At 37.6% G+C, this 21,455-nt stretch overlaps 1 protein-coding gene and 1 pseudogene across 1 annotated transcript; both read left to right on the top strand.

Moving 5' to 3' along the window:
• The first annotated feature begins 5,363 nt into the window (after positions 1-5,363).
• On the top strand, positions 5,364-7,104 carry LOC134258636 (uncharacterized; annotated as a pseudogene).
• Positions 7,105-8,110: 1,006 nt separating this feature from the next.
• LOC134258632 (uncharacterized) lies at positions 8,111-20,874 on the top strand. Its single transcript, XM_062741180.1, is given in 17 exon segments — positions 8,111-8,689; positions 9,024-9,153; positions 9,155-9,192; positions 9,934-10,047; positions 10,206-10,319; positions 10,462-10,575; positions 10,717-10,830; positions 10,974-11,087; positions 11,246-11,359; positions 11,502-11,615; positions 11,991-12,137; positions 12,898-13,014; positions 13,711-14,492; positions 15,538-15,648; positions 16,049-16,139; positions 16,770-16,859; positions 17,211-20,874. Coding segments are annotated over 17 exon segments (3,636 nt in total). The 5' UTR covers positions 8,111-8,145; the 3' UTR covers positions 17,999-20,874.
• Positions 20,875-21,455: the final 581 nt, after the last annotated feature.

The following is a 21,455-nucleotide window of genomic DNA, read 5'->3' as shown; positions in this document are numbered from 1 at the left end:
CCATTTGTTCCATCGCATGGGAATCTGCATACCATGGGAAAGCAATTTGAAGTGAACAATGGCGCACAGGAAATTCCTAATGTTTCCTTAATCATGTCAACAATGCCCAGCACCAGTGTAGTGTCGTCAGCCCCAATAGTGTCCAATACAGCTAGCACTACTGTGGGGCCAGTGGCTCCCGTAGCTGCAAAAAGTCAAAACAAGTCATCAAAAAGAAAGAAGCGGCACCGATACAGATCTACCTCCACTTCTTCATCAGATATGGACACAGCCGAGTTCTACAGCCCTTCTGGTGGCACAAATATCGAACAAAGTAATGGAGACCGTGGAGATAGATCACGAAGCAAAAGCCCAAATGCACCGAAGATGACTATCTTCAAAGGAACTGACTCACCAAGTTGGGAGGCTTTCATCTACCAATTCGAAAGAACAGCTGCTAGACGACAGTGGCCAAATAGCAAAAAGTTGTCTCGTTTGCTCGACTGTCTTGGGGATATTGCCTTGGAGTATGCCCGCAGGGTAAACGCACATAACGATTATAACACCCTCAAGAAATATCTGAAAAGGAGATTTAGCACCAAAGAGGCACCAATTGTAGCACGCCGACAACTGCCCTTTCTAAAACAACAGGAACATGAAACGTTAGAAGAATTTTCACAGCGCGTGTATTCCCTCACCCTAGATGCTTATGAGGAATGCGAGGGTGACATTATAGAAGAAATGGCAGTGGAGACTTTCCTAAGGGGTTGTAGGGAGAAAAGTGCAGCAAGACATGCAATGGATATGGAGCCTCATACCATCCACAAGGCGCTGAAGTTTGTTAAAACTGCTCTTGCAAATGATAGGGCACTCTTTGGGGGAAGGTCAAGTGCTTACTTTCACCGACAAGTTACATTCGAGGATGAAGCAAAAAAGACCACTGCTGCAGAATCTCCAGATAAATTGCAGAATCAAATTGACAACCTTACTAAGGCAATTGAAACTCTAAACACTAAGCTGAGTATGCCAAACAGATATTCAGGAACTGATGGCAGACAAGAGCGATTTAGGTCACCAAGCCCGGCTTTTAGAGGAAGAAGTCCAAGGAGATTTTCAGATGGCCCACAAGATCAAAAGATTTTGGACCGTAGTCAGAGCCCTTCACGTCTTCCATACAGCCAACAGGATAGGTCAACAAGTCCCAAGTATGGTGGACAGAATGGGACATCTGCGCCTTACTATCAGCAGCGTAATACCCATTCTCAGAGTAGGGCATCCTCGCTCTCGCCTGTGAAAGGGGGTAGTGCTAAGAATGAGGATTTAAACACCAAAGGACCAGGTCGACAGGCCTAGATCTGGTCCACGAAAGGAACGGCCAAGCTTTTGATGCCAAGATTAGGAAATCTAGAGGGAAAAGCCTAGTGGTAGATGCCAAGTTTAACACTACCCCATTGAAAGCCGTTATAGACACTGCAGCAATGCTGACACTGGTAAACAGGAAGTATATTGAAAACCAGAGTAACAACCATGACACTGTGAAACTTAAGGGCATAGGTGGACATACTGTACTAGGGTTTAAACTCTGTAATCAAACATTGCACATTGGCCAACTTTCCTTCTCATGGGACTTCTGCGCTGTTGCCATGGATGATGACATCATTATAGGGCTAGATTTTTTAGAGGCTCTTCATGGAATAGTGGACCTCAACAACAAAACCCTCTCATTAAATGGAAGCCTCATTCCTACAGAATTGAGTAAGGACAAAAATTCCAATACCAATCAGGTCTCCAGGGTCACCCTACTTTCAAGTCAAGTTATTCCTCCAAACACCATATCCAATGTACCAGTAACATTAGAACGGAGTCTTCCCGCGGAGTATATTATACAGCCTATCCAAGACAACAGGGGACTCTTAAACTCAAGTGTATTAGGACGGGGGAAGCAGACCTTTATGCAGTTTATAAATGACACCAACAACAGCATTAAGTTGTCTGGAGGGAAGTGTGTAGGTTTTGCACAGACTCTCGGTAATGGATACTTAGTTGACCCTCCCTTAAATGATGAGGCTGGTATCAGAAAAGTAGACGTCGGAAAGGCCAGTGACTTAACTTTACCGGACCATCTCTTAGATTTATTCAAAAGGTCTGCAAAAGATTTCAATGAAAAAGAACAGAAAGAGTTAAAGATGCTATTGGTGGAGTTTGAAGATGTGTTCGCCAAGCATGATTTAGACCTTGGTTGTTTAACCGCAATCCAACATCATATTGACACTAAGGATGCCAATCCAGTTAAGCACAAAATGCGTCGAACACCACTTGGATTCCAGCACCAGGAGGAAGAACATCTAAGAAAAATGCTTGAAGCAGGTATCATTCAGCCATCAAGTTCAGAGTGGGCTTCGGCACCAGTTCTCGTAAAAGAGAAAGATGGAAATGTCAGGTGGTGCATTGACTACCGTGACTTAAATGGTGTTACTGTAAAAGATTCATTTCCTCTACCCATCATAGAAGATTGCCTAGACACACTTCAAGGAACCAAATTTTTCTCAACTTTAGATATGGCCTCGGGCTATTACCAAGTTGAAATCTCAGAAGAGGATCGCAAGAAGACCGCATTTATTACTCGCTATGGCCTTTTTGAGCATACCAGGATGGGAATGGGTCTTTGTAATGCTCCTGCCACCTTTCAGAGAGCAATGCAGTTAGTGCTCAGGGGGCTAACCTGGAATCAAGTACTGGTTTATTTGGATGACGTTATTGTGTTGGGAAAGGACTTCAATGATGGACTGGCTAATTTAAGGACAACACTGCAACGATTTCGAGAGCACTCCCTCAAGTTAAAGCCAAAAAAGTGCGACCTCTTTCGTGCTGAGACAGAGTTCTTAGGAAAAGTTGTTAGCTCAAAGGGAATTTCTATAGCTCCATCAAAAGTAGAGGCGGTAAAGGCCTGGCCTCATCCAAAAACTCAAAATGAAATTTTAGCCTTTCTGGGTTTCCTCAATTATCATAGAGATCATCTTAAGGACTTTGCCTCACTGTGCACATGTTTGTATGATCTAGCTCACACAAAAGGGGCTTTCTTATGGGAGAAGAAACATGAAGAGGCTTTTACACGTGCAAAGACTGCGTTGATTACAGCTCCTTGCCTATCTTATCCTCGCCCGGAAGGTCTATTCGTGTTGGATACTGACGCTTCTGATCATGCCATAGGTGCAATACTTTCACAAATCCAGGACGGGAAGGAAACCGTTATCTGCTATGCAAGTCATGTGCTCCTGAAACCGCAGAGGAAATACTGTACAACAAGGAAAGAGCTTCTAGCCGCAGTAAAATTCTGTAGGCATTTTAGACATTATTTGTTGGGCAGACGATTTTTGGTTCGCACTGACCATAACAGCCTCGTTTGGCTTATGCGGTTCAAACACATCGAAGGTCAGCTTGCACGTTGGTTGGAAGAACTGGCACAATTTGATATGGAAATCTTGCATCGCCCAGGAAATAAACATACCAATGCTGACGCCATGAGTCGACTGCCGGATAATGGACTTACATGTGACTGCTATGTTGCGGGTTCTTCACCTGAAAGTCTTCTTTGTGGTGGATGTCATTTCTGCGTTAGAGCTCATAACCAATGGTCGCGATTTGCGGAGGATGTAGATGATGGTATACCATTAGCAAGGAGGTGTATTCCGATAAACAACAGTCAGGCAGAAAATACAGATGATGTCTTTAATATCTTTGCAGCCAAACTGCAGGATGATCACTCTTCTCCAGTATCCTGGGTCCAAGGTTATTCAGCCGAGGACATTGCTCGCTTGCAGCGGAAGGACGCAGATCTTGGTATAGTTATAACTTGGCTTGAGAATAAAGAAGATCCAACAAAGTCACAGCTCCATTTAGAAAGCCCTGCAGCTAGGGCACTTTGGCTATTTAGGGAACATCTTCACATCAAGAATGGTGTACTATATTATGAATGGATAGATAAAGTTGACAGGAGGGTCTGCCTCGTGGTACCTACCAGTCTTAAGAAAACAGTTTTGGAGTTATGTCATGACACTAAGACAGCAGGTCACTTGGGTCAGCAGAAGACTTACAGTAGGGTCAAACAGTCCTTTTACTGGCACAATTTATCACAAGATTGTATAGATTATGTCAAAGGATGCAGTAACTGTAATCAAAACAAGAAGCCTCATGTAAAACCGAGAGCTGCCCTAAAGTCGTACCATGCAGGCTTCCCTATGGAACGTGTCCACTTAGACATTTTGGGTCCATTCAATACCAGTGAGGCTGGGAATAACTACATATTAATGATGATAGACCAATTTACTAAATGGATTGAGATGGCAGCCCTGCCAGATCAAACAGCATTGTCCGTAGCACATAAATTTGTAACCCATTTCATTGTCACATTTGGGTGCCCTATGGAAGTGCATACTGACCAAGGTCGCAATTTCGACAGCAACTTGTTCCAAGCATTGTGTGATGAACTGCAAATAGCCAAGACCAGAACCACCCCTTATCATCCCTCTTCAAATGGACAAGTTGAGAGGTACAACACAACAGTCCTTCAAATGATAAGATGTTTCATTGAGAAAGACAACAAGAACTGGGACAGGGATTTACCACTTCTTGCTATGGCTCTGCATTCAACTGTACACAGACAGACAGGATATACACCAAACAGACTAATGCTTGGTAGAGAAGTTATCCAACCAGTACATCTGATCACTGGTAACTTGCCAGGAAACCTGTCACCACAAAATGCAGATGAATGGAGTGCTGATCTTGGGCGTCGACTTGCAGATGCACATGCTTGTGCTCGTCAGAATCTTAAACAAGCACAGCATAGACAAAAACGTGATTATGACCTGCGAGTCGTGGAACACCACTATAACCAAGGAGATGTGGTTTACAAAATTGATTCTACCACTAAAGTTGGCCAGTCACAAAAGTTGAGGTCTCCTTGGGCTGGTCCTTACTTGGTTGTTTCCTGTAGACCCCCACTATACACAATTAGGGACCGGAAGAAACTGTGTTATCCACCATGACAAATTAAAGTTATGTCAAGACCGGGAAATTCCTGTGTGGCTTCGTAGACTGAGGCATAATTACTTTCAGACTGACAATTTTGGTTGTCAGGAACTGACGGATATGGATAGTATTTGCTGTCCTTTGACAGATCATGAAGCTGACTTAAGTGAATCAGGTTTAGAGTCCGCGAGTCTTGATAATAGTCTCGTTGATTATGACAACTCTGGTGAGATTTCTCATCAGACCAGATCAGGGAGGTCAGTCCGACCCCCCACCAAGTACAAAGATTTTCAATTATAGGATCTTAAGGGTTCTGTATATAGTGTATATAAGTTGGAAGTTAACAGATATGTAGGGACGTATCGTCACTCATATAACTATTTTTTTTAAATTTTGTTTGTGTTTGCAAATGCATACGACAAATACTACATGCAACAGTTTCTGTATGTGCATGTACAATTTGAGTAGTGTTCATGAACTCAAAAACAGCTTATACGAGTTTTTATTATCTCCATTGTTTTCAGGATGTATTCTGATGAGGAGCTAGATGAGAGTAAGTTTGTTCCAGACTATAATGAGGATCTGACGCCTTCCCAGAGCAGCCATGATGAAGTTTGGTCAACAAACACTAGCAGCCTTTGCTCGGCGGATCTAATGGTTCTGGACGAAGTTCGTTGTTCATCTGATGAGGTTGAAGCCCCAGTCGCATCAGGGAACCAAGCGTGTGAAGACAGATCTGCCGGACAGGAGAGAGCCTCTTATCACTGCCCCTTATGCAATATTAGCCTGAGTGGCCATGTCAAACGGCATGTCCAGCGGATCCATCTTCCACCATTTTGGAGTGGAGTCGGGGACCCGCCATTGAGAGATGCTGACCAAAGTGGACCTGGTTCTTCTCATGCGCTCTCATCTGTAGGGCAATCCGAAGACCAGGGTCTCCACACTTGGTGTGGTCTGGTGCATGGGTCCTTGCTTTTCCTGGTAGATTTGGTGGGAATCGCAACTTTGGAACAGTTATTGGAATTCGTCGTTGAGCGTCAATTGTACCCAGCTGCTGGAGGATTTACAGATGCGGAGCCTAGACATATGTCATTTTATGCGGATAATTACAGCAGTCACGTTCCCTTCAGGTTTGAGGGTTCGCCACCCAATCATGTAATCTGCCTCATTCTTTTGCAGATTATCTGCACCTTCCTGCGACAGTTTCCCCCAGAGGAACACCACGCATTTCGAACTTGGAGGCAGTCGTGTGACTTGAGTGCTTATTCGAACACGGACAATCTCATTGTTGACTCTCATTTCCATCTGGATCAGCTGTTTGCAAGGGGCATAGTCTCTGATTGCAGTGATATTTTTTCTTTTCCAGATAGTCTCCGTTATTTCCGCCTGCTATATGCCGTGGCAAACTATGTTTTTCCAAAGCACTGGCCTCTGTGGAGAAGCCATACCAGTAGCCACCAACAGATACGGCTGTCATTTGGAATCCCCCCCCCACCTTGCTGGCCAAATTACCCCCGATATCATATCTGAGCCTGGGAGGCTTGTGTCCTTGTCCGAGTGTGTGGCCATTGAAGAAATAGGAATCGACTTGACCACCACCTGCAATTGCCCACAGCCATGCTCCAGATCAAAATGCAAGGGAGCTGTACTTCAGAGCCAGACAGAACTGCTTTCGGAATTATTGGTCTTGGCTAGGGAGACAAAGAAGCCGGTTATATTTCATTGTAGGGATGCAGGGACAGGTGAGGCCGCCAGACATGTGCTGCTTGCTATAGAGATGTTGGATATGGAAGGCCACATATTCCACCGACACTGTTTCACCGGGTCAGTTGGTGAGGCCAGGGAGTGGCTGGAGAGGCTACCTTCTGTGATATTTGGTATTTCAACCAAGGTTTTTTGGACAGGAGCCTACAGGAGGTTTTGCGGTTCCTTAGTCTGGACCGTATTGTACTGGAGACGGACAGTCCCTACCTTGCCGGTGGACCAAAGGTAATCATCCAGATTGCGGAGGAAGTCGCGCGTTTAAAGGAAGTTCCTTTGCGGGAGGTGCTGCGTGCGAACAGGAGGCACGCGGCACGCATCTATGAACTTTAATTTTTTTCTTCTCGCAGATGGACTGTTCACCATGTTTCTAAATGTACAAATTTAGTTGTGCTATTTCAGCTTCCATGTCTTAAAAAGTTAATGTCTGATTGTATATCTTTAAAGTTATATGTGGCTGTTTTTTAAGGAGGGGAGGGTGTGGTACAAGTACCCTATATATACATGTATATCTATATTATCATCGGGCTCGGGGTACCGAGCGTCACTTCATAATCTAGATTCCTACACACAAAGACGCACGTTGTGCCAGGCTCCTCTCCGGCCTTTGTTGTGTATTCAGGTTTGTGGGTTAATAAATATTGTTAACTCTTGACGATTATATTGTTTTATTATATATATATATATATATATATATATATATATATATATATATATATATATATATATATATATATATATATATATAATATATATATTCATCAATCCAAATTCTAGATATTTGCATTTCTAAATTTTAAGCAGTAGTCCAAAATGGTGACTGTCTGTGTAAACTCCGTTAATATATATATTAATCATTTTAGAAGAGCCTCTATTAACCCTACTTATATAAAAGAAAAACAGAGACAAAAATAAGACTTCTGCTTTTTTAATTAGTATCTGGAAATGACAACGCACAAAAAGTTTATTCCCCTCATCTAGTAGTCAAAATCTACAAACTCTAACAAGTCTCCAATTCATATCTTAATCTTTTTTTAAACAAAGAGGGCACTAATTTTTCACTTAAGGGGGCCGACTATAGTTCGAGTTATCGCTCTTTGCGCATCGTCGCGCGCATGATGGTTTTCGTTTGTTGTAGATTTCCAAGAGATTGCCAGTATGCGTAATAGGCTAATTAAAAAAAAAATTACGCATACAATACAAAAAAATTGGTTTAAAGTAAACAATGTCCAATGCTTATAAACTATTATATTTTTTTCCTTACAATTTTCGATTTTTACGACATTCCTTTAAATTTCTGGCGCTGTTTACGTCTTGCGTCAGACGACAACGTACCATCTGTCAAATAACCGATATGAACTATAAGATCTGACCATGAGATACAGAGGACGATTTGCTAAAGAGGTGAAGGCAAGGAATCGACAATGTAAGCAAGAAAATATTTTTAAAGCACGAACGTGTAGGAAAAACGCTGTTCAGTCATGTAATGCAGACTTGCCGACAAACGCACCGTCAGGTTCCAGTTCTTTGCCACACGAATGTTCATCTGCTTGTCCACCAGTTGCTGAAAACACAACAATCCCATCTTTAGATCACTCTTACTCCATGTTTCCAGCTTCATCTTCATTTGATTTTGTTAATGACACATTTTTTTCCGGTAAACTCAGATCTGTTACTCATACGCGTTTTGTTGTTGATTTGCAATGTCTTTTTGAAAATATGAAGTGTAATTACTGTGACCTGGAACTAAAATTCAAACAAGCTATTGGTGTACTTCCCGCTGGGATAACTGGCCACTTAGTTCTGAGATGCCACAGTCGTTATCGGTATGTGCGGGCCGCTATGGGGAAGGTACATCGTGTGCCTAACAAGCACAGGTGACCACCTGTTTTCGATGTCAATTCCAAACTGGCAACAGGTAGGTCAGGTTATGCAATTTATAGACTCATTTTTTTTTTACGTTGACGGTAATTGCGCAGAAAAATAAACATATTCTAGAGTGATTTTTTTTTCACAAATTGTTTTCAAATGAGTTAAATGTTGAATATTCTATCACTGCAGAGTGCAATTTTGTGCGTATTCTTAGAAAAATGTAAATGCAAGAAAAAGTATGATTTACTGTAGAAGTAACTTAATAAAGTTATTTTGGGTAGTACATGTAAATAAAGCTACATAGGTAATTTAAGCTATAGCTAAATCTAGTGATTGTACAAGACCTGTGCATATATGTTTATAACAATCTACTTTTTTAGCAATCCATCACTCTGGGATAGGGCCCACACAGGCTAACAACTTTATCACAGCATTGAACCTGCCATTTGTTAGCTCCGGTCTTTTCAAGAAAAGAAGTGACGAAGTCAGTGATACGTTACAGAGAGTTGCCCGTAGCTTTGTCTAAGGAAGTAGAAATGACAGTTAATGGTAATTGAATTTTACAATTTTGATTATATTACATAGGCGTGTCGGAAGCAAATTGAAAGTAGGGGCGGGGGGTAATTAAAAGTGGTGGGACAAAACCACCAAAAAAAGGTACCCCCCAATTTTCAATGCCTATAAAATTTAAGCCCCCAGTTCCGACGCCTATGTATTAATCATGAAAATTTCAATGTTTCTAATGACTGTAGTGAAACTCGGTTATAACAAAGTCGCTGGGACCTATGAAATTACTTCGCTATATCCATAATTCATTATACAGTTTATACGTATAAAGGAATTGGTTAAATTTATATAGCTGGGGATCCAAGATAACTTTGCTATATCCATGAATTTGCAATATCTGTGCTCGTACTAAACCAGTTTTATTGTATCTAGTCAGTTATCAAAATTTGTTCTCAGTCTATCATCATGTCTTAGGCCTGGGGGTAAAAGAAATTTCACTTTTCATACACCAGGCTAAAAGTACATAATAATGAAAAGAATACATTGCATATATACAATCTACATGCCTAAAACACATATCAAATTCTTGTAGTTATTACTGATCGAATTGACATTTTTATCCCATGTTTAAACTCTTGAAAATAAAAAACAATCAAATGAGTAAACATAAAATTCAGGATAATAAGAATTCATTTTATCTGATGTTAATTGCTTTTATTTCAGAGTTATAAAATTAAAAACCATTTTGAAAATAGTGACAATGCTATGCTTATTTTTGTATAGATGGGATTATCCATCCTACAGCCCCAAGAAATTCGCCCCATGGATATCCACCCCATGCAACTACTGAGCATGTGAAAGGCAGTGTTGCCTTGGTAGATGAAACCTGCCTGCAAGGTGAGAATCAAAAGAGTCATAAAGACCCATCTGTACAGGTTAATTTTATTAAAGGCCATGACAGTTTAGAGGAATCTTATCTGATAGTTTTAATTTCAGAGTTGTAAAGTTAAAAACCATTGTGAAAATATTGAAAGTGCTATGCTTTTTTTTTATAGATGGGATTATCCATCCTACTGCCCTAGGAAATCTGCCCCTTGGATATCCATCCTATGCAACTACCGAGCATGTGAAAGGCAGTGTTGCCTTGGTGGATGAAACCTGCCTGCAAGGTAAGAATCAAAAGAGTCATAAAGACCCATCTGGTATATGTTGATTAAAGGCCTTAACAATTTAGGGGAATCTTATCTGATTTTACAAAATCTAAAAACCATTGTGAAAATATTGACAGTGCTATACTTTATTTTTGTATAGATGGGAATATGTATCCTACCGCCCCAAGAAATCCACCCCTTGGATATCCACCCCATGCAACTACTGAGCATGTGAAAGGCAGTGTTGTCTTGGCGGATGAAGCCTGCCTGCAAGGTGAGAATCAAAAGAGTCATAAAGACCGATCTTGTACATGTTAATTTAAGGCCATAACAATTTAGGGGAATCTTATCTGATATTGCAAAATTTAAAAACCATTGTGAAAATATTGACAGTGCTATGCTTTATATTGTATAGATGGGAATATGTATCCTAACACCCCAAGAATTCCGCCCCATGCATATCCATCCCATGCAACTACTGAGCATGTGAAAGGCAGTGTTGCCTTGGCGAATGAAGCCTGCCTGCAAGGTGAGAATCAAAAGAGTCATAAAGACCCATCTGGTATATGTTGATTAAAGGCCTTAACAATTTAGGGGAATCTTATCTGATATTGCAAAATTTAAAAACCATTGTGAAAATGTTGAAAGTGCTATGCTTTATTTTTTTTATAGATGGGATTATCCATCCTACTGCCCTAGTAAATCTGCCCCATGGATATCCACCCCATGCAAATACCGAGCATGTGAAAGGCAGTGTTGCCTTGGCAGATGAAGCCTGCCTGCAAGGTGAGAATCAAGAGTCATAAAGACCCATCTGTACAGGTTAATTTTATTAAAGGCCATGACAGTTTAGAGGAATCTTATCTGATAGTTTTAATTTCAGAGTTGTAAAGTTAAAAACCATTGTGAAAATATTGAAAGTGCTATGCTTTATTTTTGTATAGATGGGATTATCCATCCTACTGCCCTAGGAAATCTGCCCCTTGGATATCCATTCCATGCAACTACCGAGCATGTGAAAGGCAGTGTTGCCTTGGTGGATGAAACCTGCCTGCAAGGTGAGAAATAAAAGAGTCATAAAGACCCATCTGGTATATGTTGATTAAAGGCCTTTACAATTTAGGGGAATCTTATCTGATTTTACAAAATTTAAAAACCATTGTGAAAATATTGACAGTGCTGTACTTTATTTTTGTATAGATGGGATTATGTATCCTACCGCCCCAAGAAATCCACCCCTTGGATATCCACCCCATGCAACTACTGAGCATGTGAAAGGCAGTGTTGCCTTGGTGGATGAAGCCTGCCTGCAAGGTGAGAATCAAGAGTCATAAAGACCCATCTAGTACATGTTAATTAAGGTACATTGATACTCTGATAAGAGAGATAACTCTTAATGACACAAATGTCTATTATTTCTTTATAAATTTGTCAAGTTTAAGTGCCATTTTTGTCAAATTTTGCCCCGCAAGCAATGCTATATTGTTTGTATTTTATTCAGCATAGACATTTCCTTTGGAAAATCATTAAAGTTAAGGAAAAATTTCATATGAGTGAGCAGAGGAATTATGAACTTTAAAGGCCATGATAGTTTAGGGGAATTTTATCTGATATATTGCTTTAATTTTAATTTAAAGTTGAAAAACCATTGTGAAAATATTGACAGTGCTATGCTTTATTTTTGTATAGATAGGAATATATATCCTAATGCCCCAAGAAATCTGCCCCATGGATATCCACCCCATGCAACTACTGAGCATGTGAAAGGCAGTGTTGCCTTGATGGATGAAACATGTCAAAAGCAATGGTCTCAACATAGTTATTACAGCCCTTCAGGTATACATAATGGAATACAAATCAATATACATGTACTAGGTATAGTATTAATTTCAATATTACTGTACTAGTGTGTCCATTCTCTTTCACCAGAGGAGTGGAAATTATATGTTCCTAAAAATTATTGAATGAGACCAAAAATCTCAGAGTTACTGTCAACAGTTGACTTAAGGTTTATGCAACAAACATGTATGTTTTACATAATCATTACCTTAAACAAGCTTTTCTGAGATTGAAATTTAAGGAAACCCTAAACACTGATAAAAAGTACTTTTTGGACTTGGAGAAAAATATATCATATAAAGGTGTGCAAATTAGGGGACTATTCAGTAAATTATCAACATATGCTACCTGCCTTATTTATGCAGGCAAAAACTTTATAATTCATGAGCAGAAATCTGACTGTTGTTTATTTTTAAATTTACCTAGGGATAGGGAAAGTAAATGGAGAAAAATTAATTCATTTACATATTCTTTTTCTAATATAATGCTAAGAATAGTTTTATCTGTTAAATATTGTGAAATTAACTGTATATAAGCTACATTTTTTCATTTTACTTCTAAGGGCAGATCACTCTAACTGCATAAAGTAACCATATAACTAGCACTTTTTTGTGCAGTTTTTAGAGCTTCCTTAAAACTAAACTTGAATGGAGTTTCCATTATTAAATCCCAAAATTAAATTACATTATCACATATCTGAAATATCAATTTTCCTCAAAAGATTTTCAGTACATATTGTATTTTTTTTTATTTTCAGATGGTAACCCTGATTTCATTTCATCTGCTCCAGATATCCATGTTGCAGGCATTATTGCCTCTGCTGATGGGGCATACCAAAAAAGAGGTTCTGGACAAAGTCACAACAGTCTTTCAGGTACCTACATATACATAGCTAATAATTCAGTAGAACAAGAATCTATTTTGAAATTGATGAAACCTTGGATTGAAGATATCAAAGCTAAAAGTATTAAATTGTAGGGAATTTGTAGTCACTGACTTATTCATGATGTTTGAGATACTGTATGGTAAAAATTGACCAAGTGGTTTTTAGCTCACCTCAAGAAGGGGGGGGGGGGGGCTTGTGTGATACCCTTGGCGATATTCTCACTTGAAACACAATTTTGATATATGAAAGTAGGCCAAGTTTAAAGTTTTTTAATAAGTACAGAAATCCTCTAGGCAAGAGTCTTGCCACAAAAAATACACATGTAAAGTATGGAAGCCCTATAGCCCTAACCATTCAGGTATGGCCAAGGTTAACAATTTTAAAAAGTAGGTCAAACTACAAGGTCAAAGGTCAAGGTTCTAGGTATCCAATGAAGGATATTCTCACAAGGATTACATATGTGAAGTATGAGATCACAAGCCCTTAGCATTCAAATTATGGCAAAGGTTAAGGAGAGACAGCTAGACAGACGGACGGACAGGACAAAAACTATATACCCCCGAAAATTCATTTACGAGATGCTTATTGCAAAGCTTATGTGAGCTTTCAGACGGGATGTCAGCTAAAAGAATTAAAGAGAAATATTACAGATATCTTGATTAATTAACTCTCTTAATGTTTTAGGTACAGCAACTCTTATAGGAAAAAGAACTGGAAAAGTTATTGCAGCTACTTCACAATCCAAAAGATGCAGAACTTGCACACTTGCGAAAAAGAGGAAAGTTACCCCGAGGAAGCATAAATGTGTCAAAAACTGGACAGGGTCAGCAAAGTCAATGGAGGCTGATATGGTGGTGGAAATGCTTAAAGATGTAAAGGAAAGGAATGCCACAGTTACTACACTGATAGGGGATGATGACACAACAGGATTTCAACGGGCAAGAGATGAGGTTTTTAAAGAGATGGAAAAAGTCAGTGACAGCAATCATGTTAAAAAAAACATTTCCAATCAGCTGTTTAAATTAAAAGGAAACTTCAAAGAAATGTCTGTGAAAACCATCAATGCTATTATCAAAAGCTTCGAGTACATGCTAGCACAATCTAAGGGTTCAACTGATTTGATGAAAAAGAACATGGATTCAGTAGTACTTCATCAATTTGGTACCCATGAAAACTGTGGAAACTGGTGCAGAATGAAGAGTGATGGATCCAAAAAGCACAAAAACTTACCATGGAGTGCTGATCTGAAGAATGAACAACTGAAAGAAGATCTTTTAAAAATTTTCAGAAAGTTAGATGTGCAGAAATTAAGCAAATTAGACAGCACTAATGCAAATGAAAGTTTTGATAATATACTTCGATCCAAAGCACCCAAAGACAAGCACTACAGTGAAAGTGGCAGTCTACAGAATCGGCTTGCAGTTGCTGTTAGTCAAAAAAACGAAGGCTATGGTTACATTTCCAAGGTAATTCCATTGATACTGGTCACCATCTACAACTATAAATGTACTTTTTCCACAGGATCAAATTCTGCGAAATCTCTATTTCTGTTTAATATGCAGGTAGAACTTTGCACAGATTTCTTAAGATTCGTACATAGCATAAATTAATACCACACAGGAAGAATGATTTCTACACTAATACAGCAAATCTTATAAAGAATTCAGAATTTGCAATATCTGTGTTTGTACTAAACAAGTTTTACTGTATTGTGAAATTCTTGGCCCCAGGGTTAAAAGTTCTATTAGTTGGGTGGGGATTTCATGATGAAAATGCATTTTTTCTTTGAAATTAAAAACCATTAATGCTTTGGAAATTTATTCTCTGCCCCTTAGCATTCAGTAAGCAAAGTACAAAGTTTTTATAAGCAAGTGTAAGTAATGTAACAAGATTGATTAAACCCTGGCCACATGGTCTAGTGTTAATTGTGCCGGTAAGGGCTTAATTGATCTTGTAGGGGAATTTACACACTACATATGTATTTAGAGAAGTTATTCCCCTTTCCTATTATCCATAACACATACAAAAAGGGGTCAGAAGGTAAAAAAATGTGTTTTATTTCGACGTCACAAATGTTGAGCGCCATGAAAGTGCAACATCATAAAGCCAATATCAAAATTCACATTCACATCGAATTTAGTTAAGTTGCATAACTTAATTAGTTAGCACTTAGCACACACCGTTGAAGTTACGAGAAAGTACATGAAACAAATCATCTTTAATTTTATCATTGGCCTAATGTCAATCAATATATTGTAAACAAGCACTGCAAGGTTGCAATTAATTGCCATCAAACCTTATGCAAATTACCGGTATACTTGAGTTAATATATTTATATATAATCTCTTCTATTTTGCAAATGGCCATGTTTAAAAACACAAACTAAAACACCCTCACTCAAGTGCGTAACTTTATTCCCTCTGACTTGGTTGTGAGGGGATAAAGTAATTTGTATGTCAATATTTGTGTAAAAGTTTTTTGCAAGATTTCATTTTTTCCTGTTTTTAATAGGTAAATGAAGACCTTGGTTTGAGTCCAGGAAATGCAACTACAATGTGTGCTAGGCTAAGAGATAAAGATGTGGAAAGAAAACGTAAAGTGGCCAAAACAAAGAAATTCAAAGTGAGTGTGTTAAAATAAATCAATTTTAGTTGTAACATGCAATTTGATTGGATAAAACATGTAGTTTATATTGTATAACGTAAGTTGCCTACATCACAATGAGTTATGACAAAAACGTATTACTCCGCTTGACATCTAATGATCTATACTTTTAAAATATGCTCAATTTGAAGCCAATTTTGGGGTAAAAGTGTCTTATTGTTTACACTGAAATCAAATAATAAGGAATGAAGCTTATTTAATCTATGTTATATAGTTACAGTAAAAGAGAGCTTGGGGGCAGTTCACACTTATTTATAAACCACTTGGCCTGGGTTGAAATAATTAAGCTTCATTTAGTCCAAAGAATTAAATAAAATTTGGGGAATTTTTTTTTTCATACTATGATATTCTTATACAGCTTAGACGATTGCAGTTAAAATCTGAAAGAAGTCTGGAAACAAGAAGTGCAGAAGTCAGGGAGGGAGATACATATAGTTCCAATATCATGGGTATGTTCTGTAAATTAATTTAATTTCTTGAGTATTCAGTTTCAAGTTCTTCCCCTTCTATGAAGTGGCAGTCATATATTTTTTAGCTCACCTGAGCCGAAGGCTCAAGTGAGCTTTTCTGATCACATTTTGTCCGTCGTCCGTCCGTCTGTCTGTCCGTCTGTAAATTTTTCACATTTTTGACTTCTTCTCAAGAACCACTGGACCAATTTTGACCAGACTTGGTACAAAGCATCCTTGGGTGAACGGGAATTTAAATTCTTAAAGAAAATGGCCAAGTCCCGTCACAAGGGGAGATAATCAAGAAAAGACAAAAATAGGGTAGGGTCATTAAAAAATCTTCTTCTCAAGAACCACTGGGCCAGAAAAGCTGAAACTTATGTGCACATGGAAGGAACCTGGGGTAGTATAGATTTCAAAATGTCTAAATTATGATCAGTGAGGTAGGGTGGGGATGCATTATGTATTACAAGGAGGAAATCTGGTAAAGAACAGAATGGTCAAAGCTTCTCAGGTGAGCGATGTGGCCAATGGGCCTCTTGTTTATATTATGAATTCTTTGACTTGGTCATGACATCATTTGAAATTTGGAAATGTAAACTTTATTAAAGAATTTGAGTGTCATTTTAGATGGAACAAATGAAACTGACATAAGAAGAATCCCTGAAATTGGATTTAAACCAAAGTATGTCTACTTTAATTTGGAAACGACAGGCTTAGGTATTTTTTTTTTATTTTCATATTGTTATCAGTTTAAGATATATATAATATTTTCCAAATCATAACCCCAGATGGAAGGACAGGGCCACAATAAGGAATCCCAAGTTTTACATTGAAATATGTAGGAAAAATCTTAAAAGAACCACTTGGCCAGCAATGTGGAAGCAATGTTGGGTAATATAGATTATATAAATTGACCAAATTATGACGTCTGGTGGTATGATGGGGCCACAATAGGTACATGTATTACAATGGGTAAATCTGGTATTTAAGTTACTCAGGTGAGTGATGTGACCCATGGACCTCTTGTTTTTTTGTATTGCAATCACATTAATTTAATTTTTTTTACAGCAAGGACATCTTCTATTACCCAGATATCTGCTGTGTATGGTGAAGTAGTCTTCAGTGAGTTTGTTACTCCCACACAGCCTATATCAGCAGAGGCAGAGGCAGTCACTGGGATCAGATTTGACTCCAGCACTAACCAAATGACACAGTATGGCACTGTAGTGGAACACAATCATATCATGAATGTTCTGTTGAATTTTATTGATTTCCTTAGACCTCTGAAGGAAAATATCGTTCTTGTTGCTCATAACTGTAGAAATTTTGACTGTATTATTCTGTATAATCAGTTAGTATTACAGAGTCTTTGGAAGTATTTTTGCGAGCTTGTGATTGGCTTCAGTGATACTTTACCTTTTTTCAAAAGGCTTCATCCAGAATTTCAAAACTATAAACAGACAACGTTAGCTGTTAAATTGTTACATGAGAAATATTCTGCTCATGATGCCTTAGAGGACTGTAACATGCTGCAGAAATTGGTAAAGGAAACATCTTCAGAGGGAATGCTTTTTGATACATTTTTCTTTAGTGTAAGTCAAATTACTGGCCATGGTGTTGAACATGCATCTTGTACTATTGAGTATTTGTGTGCTAAGAAAGTTCTATCAAAAGCAATAGCCAAAAAAGTTTTAGCCTCATCACTTACTTATGATTGTCTGAAACTTGCATTTGAAAGAGATGGGTATGATGGGGTTCATGCCCTTCTTAGTGAGAGAGATGCTGTAACAGGTAAACCACGAGTAAGTAAATGCCAGAAAGTTGTTAAAAAATTGGTGGACTACTTCGCACAGTAATTGAATATTATGCTTCTTGGTCATGATTGTTATAATGCATTGTATGTATACATGTTAAAGAATATGGTTTACTAGGGATTTCCTATGCATGTAGAAGTGACTTGTAATATGACTGGGAAAAAAAAGATGTATTTGCAAAGAAACTTGAGTTTGGAAACATGGAATGGAAGTATAAAATGTCTCTGTCAAAATATGTTAGCATAAAAATGTATGTGTATATTTCAAAGATTGCTTTATTATATATGACCTGTATTATATGTAGATAATTAATACATTAATATGAAGGAGGATTAAGAAACGTAGAATCAAACTATGATGATTTTAATGAATTTAAGTTTTCCGATGTTTCCTAATGTATTTTTTTATGCCCCGCAATGAATATGGCCGGGGCATATAGTGTTTGTCATGTCTGTCTTCCATCCTTCCGTCACGCTTTGCGTTTACCTCACTTTGAGGCTCAGTTTCAAAGAAACTATAATAGATATTTTCATCAAGCTTCATTTGCTGATAAATAATGATGAGAGCTAAGCAACTCATCTGACCTTGACCTCACTTTTATCAATTTGTGTTTTAGTTAGTCAATTTTAAAGAAACCATTCATAATATTTTTTTCAATTTCATATGCTAATACATTTAAATTCTAATGTAAGCCTTATCAACTGCAACATATTTTTACATTGACCTTTCCCTTGACCTTAACTTCAAGATATTCTGATCAAATTTCATACACTAATGCAAAATTTTATGTTGCATTATTATTATACCTTTGCTGGGGCATTCATGTCCTATGGACATATTTCTAGTTTTGAAAATAAATTACTACTTAATATAGGGTATATAATTAATGGAGGTCATAATATATAGAGATTACATGTATAAAGGAGATAATGGAGGCTTTGTCATAATATTTATATAGTTAGAGAAAGATATAAAGTATTTAGAAAAGAATGTATCCCAGGAATTAATTGTGTATAGTATGAATATATATATTACATGTACAAGTGATTTCATTTATTTTTTGGGTAACATTATTTTACAAAAATACATGTAAAAATAAATGAACAAAAGATAAAAAATAAACGTACATATAAATTCTTGTATGTGTACAATGACATATTTCTTTGTTTTATCAATCATATAAAACACTCTTTTTTTATGAGGCCCGTTATTCTGGAAATCTTGTTGGCAGACAGAGTGCCCGTTTTCTGAACCTATTGTGATATAGCAGGCACGTAGCAAAGGGGGGGGGGGGGGCTCCCGTGTTATCCCAACATTACCCTTGACTATTGGAAATGCTCATTGTAAAGACTGCCCCCCCCCCCCAACTTTAGTATTGTAGGCTGCAATGGTACCGGAAGAAGTTGGCATTGAAAAAAGATGGTCTCAACCCCCCATCCCCACCCCTACTGGGAAATCCCCCCTTCTTGTCAACTTTTCCAGGCAGGTATAAAAAAAGAATTCTCTGGCTGGCCCCCTCACTTTCAAATTGAAAAACAATGCTACGTCAATGCACAGTTTCTCCAAGTGCTCGAAGCAGATTTTCAGCTCTGCATGCATGACGTTTCTTCAGTGATAAGGACGCCACTAGCTCTGATAGTGCTTTCATTCCTAGAACAGTTGATATTATGATATCCAATGGATTATGGTCTAAACATTTCCGAATTTTGAAATGACCCTTTTCAAAAATTATGCAGTTTAGAGTCTTAAGCTAAGTGATTTATGCAAATCATTGTAGAGGTATAGAGAATATGTCATTTTGAAGGATATCTCAAACCATAAAAAAAAAATAACTACTGAAAACAGAGCTGCATCAGTACAGGTATACTTCATTCATTCATGGGCGTCAGAAGCAAATTGAAGAAGGGGGCCGCTAATCGAAAGTGGGGGCTAAACCAACGAAAGAAAGTAAATCATAAATTTCCATGCCTATATAATGTCTATTTTTGCAAACAAAAAAAGGAGGGGGGGGAGCTTAGTCCTACCCAGTTCCGACACCTATGTTCATGTATTTCGATTTTTAAAGAACAGAACAGGCAGTATTCAATCAACAAAATGTGATTACAGATTTTTTATAACAAAATTACCACTAAAATTTATCAGTAAAATAAAACATGTAAAAATATGTGATTTTATAATTGCTTTATCCAGCTTGATGAAAATGTTGGTGTACATTCATTTCGATATACATATATCCTGCAACTACCCCTAGCAGTGACCAGATGTAACATATAATAAAGATAGGTTTATTCTTCAATGCACTAAAAACCATTCTGTCTGTATTGACATTCTAAATGCATTGTGACGTCATGTATACTGCAATGTTAACGTCAAATGCTAAAATCTGTTTGAAAATGGCTCAAGTCCAATTTTGAGACACCCCCGTCATGATATCATGTAGTTTTTTTGTTTTTATTTTACATGCAAATGATAAAAAAAATAATCTAAGTAATATATTTCCCAATATTGAATTAAATCTTAATAAATTCTAATAAAAAATGCAATAATATCTTATCGCATTGGGAATTTTTGCTAAAATTTTAGGTTTTGAGATGCCCCCTTTTGAAAACCAGACGGTAGAATTTGATGTTAAGTACATATAATGTAGAATGTAGCATTCCTCACTACATACTACGATTTGAACGAAAAGTCTATTGTAGTATTTTTTAAATTTGCTTCGATGTGCCAAAAAATGACAATTTCCTATATAATCCTATAGTAAAAGTACCTGAATTTTGAGATGGTCCCCCTAAAATAACCAGACGGTAGATTTTGCTGAAACTGTGTATATATATCAATACAAGTGTAAGTAATATATGATATAAAAATAAAGAATTTCGCTATTGTAGTTTTCCCGCAAAAAAACTATAGTCGGCCCCCTTAAAACCACTAAATATTTTCGAGAAATCGCAGATTTCTTGGGGGGAATAACTAGAGACTCATTGCGAGCAATAAGAAATTTTCCGTCCAATTTCGGAAAAAAAAAACAAGAAAATCGATCTGAAAAGGTGATGAAATAAATTTCAGACAAACATTGGTTTGAACCCAGGGACCGAAGCCAAATTAAAAAATGTGAATATCTCGAGATTAGCTCTTTCGATTCTAAAAGAGATTACATATTTAGCATTCTCAAAAAAGTCTCTAAAAATCTTACTTACGTCAAAGAAAAATATTTCAAAAAACAAAGAAGTTGAAAAAATTAGCATAATGAAATCGTTTTAAGTGGCGAATGCAAGAACTGACGACACATAAAATAGTGATTCTGCACATTGCATGTTCTATGATCTCTTAAAAGTCTATTTTTAATTTATATCTAATTTATAAAATTTATATCTTAAGCAATTTTGAAATATAAGGGGGTGACACATTTTAGCTTTAAAATCAGAATTTTACCTGCAGCAAGTTTTTCTATTAAAAAGAGAATGCAGCTCACATTAATGATGTGCGTCCCGTTAAAAAC

Source organism: Saccostrea cucullata, unplaced genomic scaffold (assembly GCF_032062105.1).
Source record: "Saccostrea cucullata isolate Sc308-1 unplaced genomic scaffold, CSIRO_AGI_Scuc_v1 ctg3183, whole genome shotgun sequence".
Lineage (NCBI taxonomy): Eukaryota > Metazoa > Mollusca > Bivalvia > Ostreida > Ostreidae > Saccostrea > Saccostrea cuccullata.
The sequence above is the reverse complement of the archived record's forward strand: the minus strand, read 5'-3'. Positions and strand labels throughout refer to the sequence as shown.